The sequence below is a fragment of the Etheostoma spectabile genome, chromosome 15 (genome assembly GCF_008692095.1).
Source record: "Etheostoma spectabile isolate EspeVRDwgs_2016 chromosome 15, UIUC_Espe_1.0, whole genome shotgun sequence".
NCBI classification, from domain to species: domain Eukaryota; kingdom Metazoa; phylum Chordata; class Actinopteri; order Perciformes; family Percidae; genus Etheostoma; species Etheostoma spectabile.
The window spans coordinates 20,968,362-20,980,812 of NC_045747.1; the positions used below are offsets into that span (position 1 = coordinate 20,968,362).

The window sequence follows — 12,451 nt, forward strand, 5'->3', positions numbered from 1 at the left end:
TAGATAGATAGATAGATACTTTATTCATCCCGAAGGAAATTTTAGGCATCCAGTACCAAGACAACCATAACACAACAAACACATACAGTATGCACCCACATATATCACACATACATAAAAATAAAAAATCACTCACAGAAATGCAATGACCATGTTAAGGTGAGATACTATGGCAGACTGTTTGCAATGAGAGGGCAAAAATGAACAGTGCAGTAGATCATGATAAAATATTAACTATGATTATAAAATACAAACATAATTACATATAAACTGACTGACTAAATAAGAATAAGAACAATATGTAACAGGGAATAAAATGTAGATGTTATGACCACAGTCCAAATTATGTATGAGGGCTAATATAGCCTATGAGACAAGTGATATGATGGTAGGGGCTGAGAGAGACAGGCTCATGCTGAACCCCCCCCCCATGTACATTTTGTTTTTAACAATGATGCTTTATCCAGATTCTAATAATTTTAGTCCAGATAAAGCCTATCCACAAGGTTATACCAATATGCTGAAGTAATCAGCAAGAGAATTGAAAACAGGACCCTTTAAATAAATTACCATTGAACACAACAATTTGCAACATAAACAATGTAATAATTGTACATTTACAAATTTACACTGCTGAACGGCATGCTGTGTAACACAGCCAGATGGCATAACAATCTGTTAAGCTGGGCGTCACTACTGCACATTCAAGATCTGAGATGTCGACAGGATGAAAAAAAAAACACTTGCATCGATTCTTCTGCAATTGTCTGCATGAGCTAGTGGTTTTATGTTCCCCCCATTTTCTTTTTCCCCGCAGATTTACCGAGAAAACTCCTGCACACTGTCTGACAAGAAATATATATAGTTTTAAAAATAGGCAACATTTTGGTACTAGAACATCTTCAGGCAAAAAGTGTTCCATCCTGAGAAAGTCATCTTTTGTAGGAGGTGTCTGTTTTTTGTGCACCAATCAACAACTTCCACATGAAATCAGGCATAAATACAGAACATTCATTCATTCGAATATCCATTACTATAGATAGAGTTTAACATTTAATATAACCCCTCTATAGTAACCATAATATATATATAGCAGAGCAATTTGTAGTCGATGAATTTTGATTTCTGGAATCTTGTGGTAGGCCTCATCTTGATTAGAATTATTAGAATCTGAATTAGATCCTGTACTTTTCACAGCTAAAAAACTGAACACTGACACTGTTGTTGCCACTTGACCTTTAGACTGTGGCTGCTCTCAATGATTCTGGTTGAGATAACTAATGTTATGATTTAGCACCATAAATAATATTTACCAGAACAATTACTACATGACTGCAGCTAGTATTTTACTTGATTCACAAGTTCTCAAATGGTCTGTGAACTGGAGCTTTTGATATACATAAAATAATAACAAATTAACAATGCAATATCTCACTCTTCCCTGGGTTCCCCCGATTTGACTCTTGTTGCCCTTAAGTACCACAATATTGTCATGGTTTTTAGTAAGAACCAGACTTTGTCCTTACCCCCACACCGCGCCAATGACTGCTCCATAGCCATCCTCTCCTTCCGGATGCTCGCCTCCCTTCTAGCCGCTTGTTTAATCTTTCTCGTCCGGAAAGGGAGACTATAGAGCAATACATTAACTAGCCGCCAGTATCATTCAACCCTCCTTGTCCCCATTGGGCGCGGGTTTCTTCTTCGTGTCCAAAAAGAGAACACCCTTTGGACATGTATTGATTACCGGGGGCTCAACTCCATCACTGTCAGGAATAAATATCCACTCCCCTTGATGGACTCAGTGTTTGAGTCACTCTCCTGGTCCGTTGTGTTCACTAAGTTGGATCTTATGAAGACCGCGTTCAACACACAATCTCGTCGGATCTCAGAAGTTAAGCAGGGTTGGGCTGGGTCAGTACTTGGATGGGAGACTGCCTCAGAATACTTTGCGCGAAGCCTTTTCCCTTTTAAAGTCCCGGTTCCCCACTGTCCCCATTCTCAGTAACATTCAGTTTGTGGTGGAGGTGGACGCCTCAGATCCCAGCGCTACCCCCCCATCGAGCGGAATTACATTATGGGGGACCGGAAGCTGCTAGCCGTGGAGTCTGGCGTCTACTTAGCCCAGTCTACGGACCCCGACCCTGGTACCGGCCCCACTAATCGCCTCTACGTCCCTCCGTGTGTCCGCTCCCAGGTCCTCCAGTGGGCACATGCCTCCAAGTTCAGCTGTCACCCAGCCAGAACCCTGTTCCTACTCCGCAACGGTTCTGGCGGCCCACCACTGAAAAGGACTGTCAAGATTGTTGCAGCTTGTGAGGTGTGCGCCGGCATCAAGCCTTCCCATCGGCCACCAATGGGTCTGTTCCGCCCCCTCCCGGTTGGCCCTGGTCCCACATCACCCTGGACTTTGTTACCGGTCTGCCCAACTCCTAAAGCAACACTGTCATACTCACCGTGGTGGACCGGTTCTCCAAATCAGGCCACTTCATCCCTCTGTCTAAGCTGCCTAAGCACGCCCACCAACTGGTTTACCACTTCTGCCTCCATGGGATTTTCCAGGACATCGTCTCCGACAGGGGAGCTCAGTTCACATCTCAAGTCTGGAAGTCTTTCTGCTAAGCCCTCTGCGCTACAGTCAGTTTGTCCTCGGTTTACCACCCTCAGAACAACGGACAGACCGAGCTCCCCAGTTTGTGGGCTCGTACCCCGTCGAGGCTGTCCTGAACCCCACAGCCGTCAGACTCAAGCTCCCGCCAAGATCCACCCGGTCTTCCACATTTCTCGGCTGAAGCCGGTCTCCACCAGTCTTCTTCCGCCCCAGTGGCAGCGCACCCCCACGGATTATGGATGGCCACTTGGCCTATACGGTACGCCGCCTCCTGGATGTGTGACATAAAGGCGGTCCGCCTGGAGGCGTCCGTTAAGGAAGGGGTACTGTGATGGTTGGGGTACAGCTGGCCATGAGTTTTTGTTTAGTTTATTATTTTCTATCTGAATTTTTAGTTAGTTTTCTGTTGGCCTGCCCTGTTTGTCTCTGCTGTTTCTTTTTCGCTCTCTCTCCAGCTGCTGCCAGCTGACCACGCACACCTGATAATCATCCCACAATCCGCCACTCACACCTTCCTCCCATCTACAATCAAGATCAGTATTTCAACCCTGGCTCTTCAGACCATCTTTGTTTGATTGTTGTTCCAGTCACCCTGGTGAAACTCTCAACAAGCTCCCCCATCTTCCAGTCTCTTCTTCCCTGTCCCCGGTGTCTACCTCCCCACTTCCCATCTCACCTCACGTTAATAAATCAGTTTGCATTGTTTGAGCCTAGTGTTTCAGTCTGATCTGTCACCCAGTCTATCAGTTGCTTTTCCCTTAGCTCCTTTCTCTTTGCATAAACCAGTGTGGAGTTTGCAGGGTTAATACAGCTGGTGACAATATGACCATCTTCCTCAGCGTTAAAACAATACCAGTGCTTTGGCCTCCTGGTGGTTTTCCTCAGGTTGAAGTGGGGACTGGTTCTGAGAAACAGGGGGAATTATATTTTGGCATTGCCCTTGGTGCCTCATGTCTTGAAAAACTGTGAAAGCAGCAACCAAAGCTTGGAGTCCAGCTTTTTTTTTTATGTTTCATGGTTGAATGTATACTATATCTCGGGGTTTCATGTCATAATCGGTTATCTCATCGACACACGCTGCTTGTCCATTAGCCTGAGCTTTTGTCTTTGTGAATCAAAGATGCTGCCACTTGCCTTGGCGGCTTGCTAATCTTCTTTAGTAGTGGGTTATTTGGTCTCTATTTCAGCTGGAGAGTTGCAATAAATGTATTGCCCAGCACCCTTCAAAGAATTGTGGCAAGGAGGTAACAACATTGTCAACAGTTCTTCTGACGAACGGTGAATGGGAGACAATTGGGTAATTCAAGTAGAAATCAACACAACAGCGATGCAGGCCGGCATCGCCAACTCGAGCCGGCATAACAGCCAGCAAGCACTCAAGTCGGCAAAACGACCAGCAAACACTCACGGTGGCACAACACGGCAACTCTGCCGGTGTTGCAACTTGGCCGGCATAACAGCCATTAAGCACTCAAGCAATACGGCAACTAGAACATTAGGCATTACTAGAACACAACAGCAGCAGTTTTTAGATTTTTTTAAACCAATAGTAATATAATATTAACACTACAATTAAATAACACTATTATAAACGCCACTGTTAGTATTATTAATATATATATTTGAAATTATAATTATCAACTGAACATAACTAAGGCAATTATTAAGCACCACAAGATTAACATCACTAACATTCTAAAAGGTCATAAGAAGTCCGCAAAACTCCGCAGAAGAGAGACCGGTTAAATGCGAGCTTACCAGAACTAAGGCTGTAGGGATTAGCTAGGATGTTATTGACATTAGGACAAATATATATGAAGAATAAGCAAAGTGTATCAAAAGAAGAAAGGAAATCCCCCGGCAGTCTAGAACTTTAACAGCATAACTAAGAGAGACAGGTTAGGGAGAGGAGCCCAGTCAGACTAGAACTCAGCCCTTTTGATATTATTAATTATATGGTAGTTGAATCTGACGACTGTGAAGAGAAGCAGGTGGGCTTGCTAGGTAGACGCTGCAACTCCTCACTCCCTAACTATAAGCTTTATCAAACAGGAGGGTTTCCAGATTATTCTTAAATGTGATGACAGTTTCCGCCCCCCAAACCCAAACTGGGTGCAGGTTCCAAAGGAGAGGAGCCTGATAGCCGAATGCTCTGGCTTCCAACCTACTTCAGAGACTCTAGGAACCACAAGCAGCTCTGGATTGTAGTGTTCTAGTGGCACACTAGTGCTCTTCTAGACTATTAGACTAAGAGCTCTACTAGATTTGTTGGTGCTAGACCATCCTGCTTTGTAGGTCAGGAGAAGGATTTTCAATCCCAGATTTAACGGGAAGCCAATGCAGAGAGTTAATACAGGAGAAATATGATCTCTGTTCTTAGGTCTTGTCAAAACCCGTGCTGCAGCATTCTGGATCAGCTGGAGAGTCTTTTGAGCAACCTAATAGTAAGGAATTACCATAGTCCAGCCTAGAAGCAACAAATGCATGACCAGTTTTCAGCATCATGTTGACACAGGATAGTCCCAATTTTGCAATGTTATGAAGAAAAACGCTGTTCTTGAGGTTGTTTTATAAGGACGTTGAAGAATACACCCTTATTAGAATACCTCCCTGTAGCTCCCTCCAGTTAACAGACATGGACAAAAGGCGTTCTTGTTTACGGGCATTTATTATGTGTTCCTCGACGCCATCAAACATGCCGTGAGACCTAAATACAACAAAAAAAATCACATAAATTACACAAATAAGAATATTCTCACAGAGAACAGCCCATGAATAAATAAGCAACACATTATATTGACTGTAAATAAACCATCACATAGTACATATATAGTCACATATGCTTTTATATTGATAATTACACTGATTCCAGCCCAGCTGACCCGTTGCCTGTCTTCAGCCCAGCTGACCTGTTGCCTCTACTTAGCCCAGCTTATCCATCATCTGTCTTCAGCCAAGCTGACCCATCACTTGGCTCCAGCCTAGCTGACCCGTCGCCTGGCACCAGCCCCGCTGACCCTGTCGCCTGTCTTCAGCCCAGCTGACCCGTTGCCTGTCTTCAGCTCAGCTGACCCGTCGCCTGTCTTCAGCCCAGCTGACCCGTTGCCTGGCTCCAGCCCAGCTGACCCGTCTCTTGGCTTCAACCCAGCTGACCCGTCGCCTGGCTCCAGCCCAGCTGAACCGTTGCCTGTCTTCAGCCCAGCTGCCACTTTGCCTGCCTGTCCTTCAGAGGGTCTTCTCTGACCTGCCCAGCCTCCAGAGGGTCTTCGCTAACTTGCTCAGCCTCCAGAGGGTCTTCGCTGACCTGCTCAGCCTCCAGAAAGTCTTCGCCTTCGCCGGCTGCCAGAAGGGTTCCACCTTTGCTGCTGCCAACAGCCTTGGAATCCCTGACTCCCATTGTCCTCAGTACCCTATCTTCGAGTTCATGGTCCTCAGTTCCTGGGCCCCTGCTGTCCAAGCATCAGTATTTTGGTTTTCCCTTAGCCCCCCTTGTGTTTGACTTTGCGTTGCCCTCCTCCGGACCTCCTTGTTCACCCTGGGTAGATTTTTGTTTTTGGTCTGGGTACGTCCCTTGTTGTGGTTGGGGTTTTGTTTCCAGTTTTCTAGTTTATTTTTGTGTTTCTTTTTGTTGTTTCTTTGTTGGCCCTGCCTCTCCCTGTCTCCTGTGTTACCGCCTTCCCCTCCTGCTTACTGCTGCCAGCTGACTACACACACCTGTTCGTCATTCCACCATCACCTCTCCTCTGCACACACCTGTCAGTCATCGACAATCAAGCCAAGTACTTCAACCCCACATCCACTCACAATCTTTGCTTGATCAGTGTCTCAGCCACCCTGCCATCGTCTCCATACCTCTCTGTCCTCTCCAGTCAGCTGGCTTCACCAGTAGGGTCTCTCCTCACGGCTCCCTGTTTCTTCCTGGCTGCGCTCCCGCTTCCAGCCTTCCCCTCTTTGACTCCTTTTTTCCCTGGACTTCAGTGCCTCCTCCTCGGCTCCCAAAACCCCGGTTCCCCAGCCCTCGCCACCCTGCTCTAGCCCTCAGGTCCCTCGTCATCCTACCCCAGCCTCGTGCCCTCGTCCCTGTTCTTGGAGTTTGTCTCCACACACTTCCCTTCCTCTTTATTATTTAATAAACCTGATTATTGTTGAGCCTTGCATTTGGGTCTGTTCTGTCTTCAGCATAACATTAAACAATCTGAATTGGTTTTGATGAGCTTGGTGAAGCTAGCTATCGGTTCAAAGCTGCTTGTGGCTCTGACTTTGGCAATTGGGCTGCTTCCTAGGAGCGGCTGTGGCTCAGATGTGTGTGTGTTGATGTGATAAGCAGGTGGCACCTTATATGGGAGCATAGGCCATAGTGTATGAATGTGTGTGAATGATGCATTTAATATGTAAAAGCACTTGTAGTAGTCATTACAAATAGAAACTACAGTAACTGATAGAACTACAACCTTCTGTTGGCCAAGAAAGGGTTTGAACCCGCGAATCGCAGCTTGCGGCTATATTTCGTATTTCCTTTTTTATGATTCCTTAGTAACTATTAGTGCATTGTATCTGTCTATTTGCTGTGTTTGCGTGTTTTGATGATGAACCGTCCTTGTCTGGGTTACTTTGTAGGGGATCACCCCTGAGGAAAAACAGGACAAAAAGGCTGCTGGCGGCTTCCACTGGAGGGAACTGCACAAGCCTGCTACATTCTTTAACCACAGCTTTGAATTACCCTACAGTAACACCTACTTTGAGCCGACATTTAACTCCCCTTTTAAAGACAGACAAAGGGTGAAGCACGAGAGCTTGGACGACTTACAGGCATCCACATACTTTGGTCCAACCACAGTATCTGAGTGCGTAAGCAGCAGAAAGTACAGTAACAAAGCTAGGAAGCAGCCAGCGTGGCCGGTGAACACAGAAGATGGGCCTCCATACTTTGAGAGGTCATTTCTGAACAGCAAACCACTTAAAGAAAACAACTACCGCAATGTCAACATCATAAGCACTGACAACAAGCAGCATTTTCAGAGCTCAAAGGAAAAGGTAGCCACGTCTCCATGTGGCTTTGCAAAGAAAACTGATGGAATAAAAAACAAGGATATAGCACTTATAGTAAGTGGGTCTGTGGGTTTGGAGAAAAGAGACACAGCTAAAAGCTTTAAGGACAAAAATATGAACAGTCTATCCTTTCAGGAAGTGGACAGCTCCTCTAGTGTTGGGACTCAAACAGAGCAGCATGAGTGTAAAAAGGTAAAGGAATACCCAGCTAAGTACAGTGATAGAGAAGGTCACGCTTTCAAACACTGTGATGAGGATTCTGAGGTCGTTAGTGATGACATAAGTGACATTTTTCGTTTTCTGGATGATATGAGCATTTGTGACTCTCTGGGCCTTGTCCAGTCGTCATGCTACAACAGTAATGGGTCTCTCTCTCAGGTCACTCTAAAATCTGAAGGGGACAGCTCCCCTGAACGCAACACGATCAAACTAGCCAAGTCCAAGCTGGATCGCCTCTTCCATTCGCTGGAAAACACAGACAATGAACTCAAATCGAGTGTGTGCAAGCTAGTTATGAGGATTGGTGAGATCGAAAAAAAGCTAGAGTCTCTGTCAGGGGTTCGCAGTGAGATTTCCCAAGTGTTTTCCAAACTCAATAAGCTGGACGAGAAGATCCAGGAGCCTGAGGCCAATGGGAGATCCGGGAAGACAGCGTCTGGATCTGTATCCACTGCCACCCCTGACAAGCCGCAGCCCGACCTTCATCCACATCCCGACACCACCTTGTCTCCTTGTGCTTTCCAGTCCAACACCACCAGTCACAATGTCAAAATGGACAATAGCACTTCAGGGGAGTGGTGCTGCTCTGGTAGGAGTACCAGTGATAGCCTCAGGGTAAAAGCTCTAAAGAAAACCATGTTCACCAGGAGGTTGTCCCGCTCACTCAACAAGGAGAAAAGTGCCATTGTGTCAAATGTTGCCAACATCAACAATTCTCCACGGGGCTGGAGGACAGTCTCCTACTCTTGCCACCCTGGAGACGAGGACAAGGACCGTGACGGCAAGGACAGACACTGGAAAGCTAAAGAGGTAAGTACACTTTTAAATACAGTATGTATGACAGTATTTCACGTATGTAGAAAATAAAGTACGTATTTTGTAAATGGAATAATTAAAAAGAACAGATGCAGTAATGTATGGAAACACAAAGACAAAGAATCAAAGTGAATAAAACTCAATGGGAAAGGAGAGCATACAGGATGGAGAGCATTGTTGTTTTGTGGACGGCGCCGCATGATGGTTCGCATACACAGTGGCACAAACCGTGGCACAAACACACTATGTGTGTTGTGCATACTGTGGCCGCTGAAGGCCACGTGGAAGCGAGTGTGCGGTAGAGAAAAAGGAAAAAAGGGTAAGTGTTGAGTTTAGTTAGCAGTTAGTTAGCAGTAATTGCTTCAGCAGCTTTGAAGCTGTGAATGTTGATCTTTTTAACTCTAACCCTAAATTATTCTCCAAAGGTCTTTAGCAAATGAAGCAAAAGCTTTACTCTGCATTTGAGGATAAATTGTGCTTACATTTGTGATGGTGATAATAGGAGATATTAGTGGGAGTTAGTGAAGTGGGGGAGAAATCATCTAATCTTGTGTTTGACAGTGGGAGTGAGGCATATACAGTAGATACAATCTTTTATCACTAAATACGGAATTTTGTTATGATATTGATATTTGTATTGTATATTGTGACATAAATATAAAAAAAAGTTTAATTCAAACTTTTTTGTTATTAAATGCCATTAAACTGTCCTTCACATTGATTTGTATAATTGTATTAAATCTTTGACTGCTTCAAAATGTGTATAAACACACAGTAAATAGTATTGTGTGGCCCAACACTATGGACACTGACCTCTGTATAGTATCCAGACCGCATAGAATATTGTTAGAGAATGTCATAACTCACCTTTCTTCATATAGTTGAATAGTTCAGTCACTGATTTCTGTTCATGATATATTGGTGAATAGCTACAGAGATAGATTCTTTGTGAATGGAATCTGTTCTGGTCACATCAGTGCTGTGTGAATATCTATTTTCAATATCTGTTAAGATTTGAAAAAGTAAGCAAAAATCATTAATCAAAAATAAATGCCAAACATTCCACCTTTTTATTCTTTTCAATGTGAGTATGCTCTGCTTTTCTGTCTTTTAGATAATTGTAAACCAAATATTTTGGGGTTTTGGATGGTCAGACAAAACAAGACATTTGAACACAACACAATTTTTAACAATATTTGCCATTTATTAATAAAAAATTAATCATATTATTCAACAAAACCGTAATTATTAGCAACATTACCGCACACTCTGCACACCCCCGCTTTTAATTATATGGAATGCCCAAAAGCTCACTATACGTCAATTTCTTAAAAAACGCTTTGAACGGTCAGAACCTTGTTTTTTACGTTGTCTAATGTCAAAACGCCTTAAAAAGTGCAGTGTAGAATGCTCATTTAACGCCACTTTTTACAGGGATCAGTACGGATGTCATAACGAAAGCAACACATAGTAGCTACATTGGCGCTGTTGCCTTGGAAAAAGAGCTCAACAATTGACAATCCGAGTGTATGACACATGACAAAGCTTTTTTTTCTATTTTGAGTGATTATATTTATTGTTATATGAAATAGAAATTTAAAATAAAGCATATTTAAAAACTTTCTCCCATCCTATTTTGACCATGAAAATAAGGAAAAAACGCCTTAAATTTCAATTTCAAAATTTGTATTTTAAAACAAAAATCAAATAAACAAGTACACCATCCATGGACCCTTGACATTTTAGTTTGCAAGTTTTGAACCTCCATCCATGATTAGGAGAGTGTCCTTAATTTCATTTACACAGCAGATGGGAATAAGCACAGACTAACATTTCTTTTAGCAAAATTTTCAAATGTGTGCTTAAAATTATGAAAGTGGATGGAAACCCAGGCCAGGAAGTCCATCCACAATGTGATGAAGATGGCTGAAAAGATCATCAGATATGCTCTTTGTGGAGAAGTTCTACCAGACCAAGTTTCAAGGTGCATCGTGTAAGAACACACTTGCTGTTCTGCCTCCAGTGGCCTGATTGTCTGTGCAGCTGCATCCAGACCAAGACCTGCACAATCAAAGCTTCTACACAAAAGCTGTGCATTAGCTGAACACTGAGTTGCACACATCAAATATAGGCTACTCCCAGTTGAAAGCCTTGAATTTCACTATTTACTTTATCATCATTAAGCCACTTGTACTCTTACCTACATTTTACCTACTAATGTAACTTGTTCCATACATTATTTCTACGAATGTATACACTTTAGGTCTTTAAAGCCTGGGAAAAAACGAATTTCTCTAGAAATTAAAATATCCAAGAATGCAAGTGTACTGTAGTCAAGTCCTTAAAACGTCTAATGTATTGGTAGTGTGTGAGTGCCCCCTAGTGAAGATCTTGCATTATGTTTGGATAGTGCTCTTCAAATCAACTGGATTGGTTCTACAAAGATAGGGGGAAACACCAATGGGCCAGTTGTTCAAAACATTTTATCTGGATCAAAATGATCCGGATTTGGAAATCCCATTTCTTCCTATCCAGGATCAGGTAATCCGTCTTACTTTTATGCCGGTTTTTCAAAGCAACATTGGATTGGATCACCCTGATCCAGATACACAGTTTTCAAGATTACCAAATCCGGATTACCACTGCTCTAAATAGGACAACATATCACAATGTGGGCTACCAACTACGTACAGAACAGGTAGAAGAGCCAAATTGGGTTACTCTTAAGTGTTTATTTTGAGACAAAACAAAAAAATAACTCCCACTTCCATTCATAATTTCTTTTATAACCCCTCATCTGAGCCACTACAAAAAAAAAAACTGATATACATTAACAAATACATTGTGGAAAGTTTTGAAAACATCTTTAAAAAAAAAAGGTTAAAAGTGAAGTAGTAGTAGTAGAATGTTCCGGGTTCTTCTTCATCTAAGGAGGAAAGACCAGAAATTTGTATTAGATTGTTGAAATCTTGAAATTAATATACGGTGATGAATGATATATATATTATTATTTTGTATTTATTTTTGTTATTTAAATCTGTTTGGGGGATTGTTTCATGAGGACAAGATAATTTGTATTTTTATTTTATTTTTGCTTTACTAAACTTAACTAAGGTTAAACAAGTCAAGTGCAAAATATAAAAAGTATATACACTAAATGATGCAAATGTAATATTTTACCAATTTAAAGTTTTACTAAGTTTTTGTGCTGGAATCCACCTTGAAATCCTACCCCGTTGGGATCAGGATAATCCTGTTTTTTTGGATCAAAGTTATCCAAATCCTACTGACAAGTTTTGAACAACACAAAGTGAAGGTTTTATCCAGATTAAAACTAGGATTGGATTCCGTGATCTAATCTGATTTCAGATTCCTTCTTTACCTTTTGAACAACCCCTTTTCAAGATTTGATCCAATCCGATAACCAAAATCCGATTAGTTTACCTTTGAACAACTGGCCCAATGTTATTTACTTAATATGTAGTTGAAATACAGCGATCTCAATCAAAACTAGTCCATTTATTTTACAAGATGAAAGTCTATGGTTTTAATTTTTGGAGGTTAGTACACTTCACTATCAAGAGCGAGTTAGTACAATATCAATGGTCGTTAGTTAAATTTACCGATGGCCAAACCAATAGAAAAACAGGCTGAACTTACTTTTTATTTACTTCACATAAAATGACAAGTATACATGTAACAATACATACTTTAGAAACACACATTAGGAGATGGAACCTGAGTAACCTGTATCTATAA

General features: G+C 42.4%; 1 protein-coding gene across 1 annotated transcript in view; it reads left to right on the forward strand.

The window, feature by feature from the left end:
- The window catches only part of LOC116703250 (major intrinsically disordered Notch2-binding receptor 1-like), a 58,647-nt gene that overhangs the window by 37,237 nt on the left and 8,959 nt on the right, over positions 1-12,451 (forward strand). The window contains exon 3 of the mRNA XM_032537884.1: positions 7,226-8,707. Coding sequence (XP_032393775.1) covers positions 7,226-8,707 — 1,482 coding nt within the window. The remainder of the gene's footprint in view (positions 1-7,225; positions 8,708-12,451) is intronic.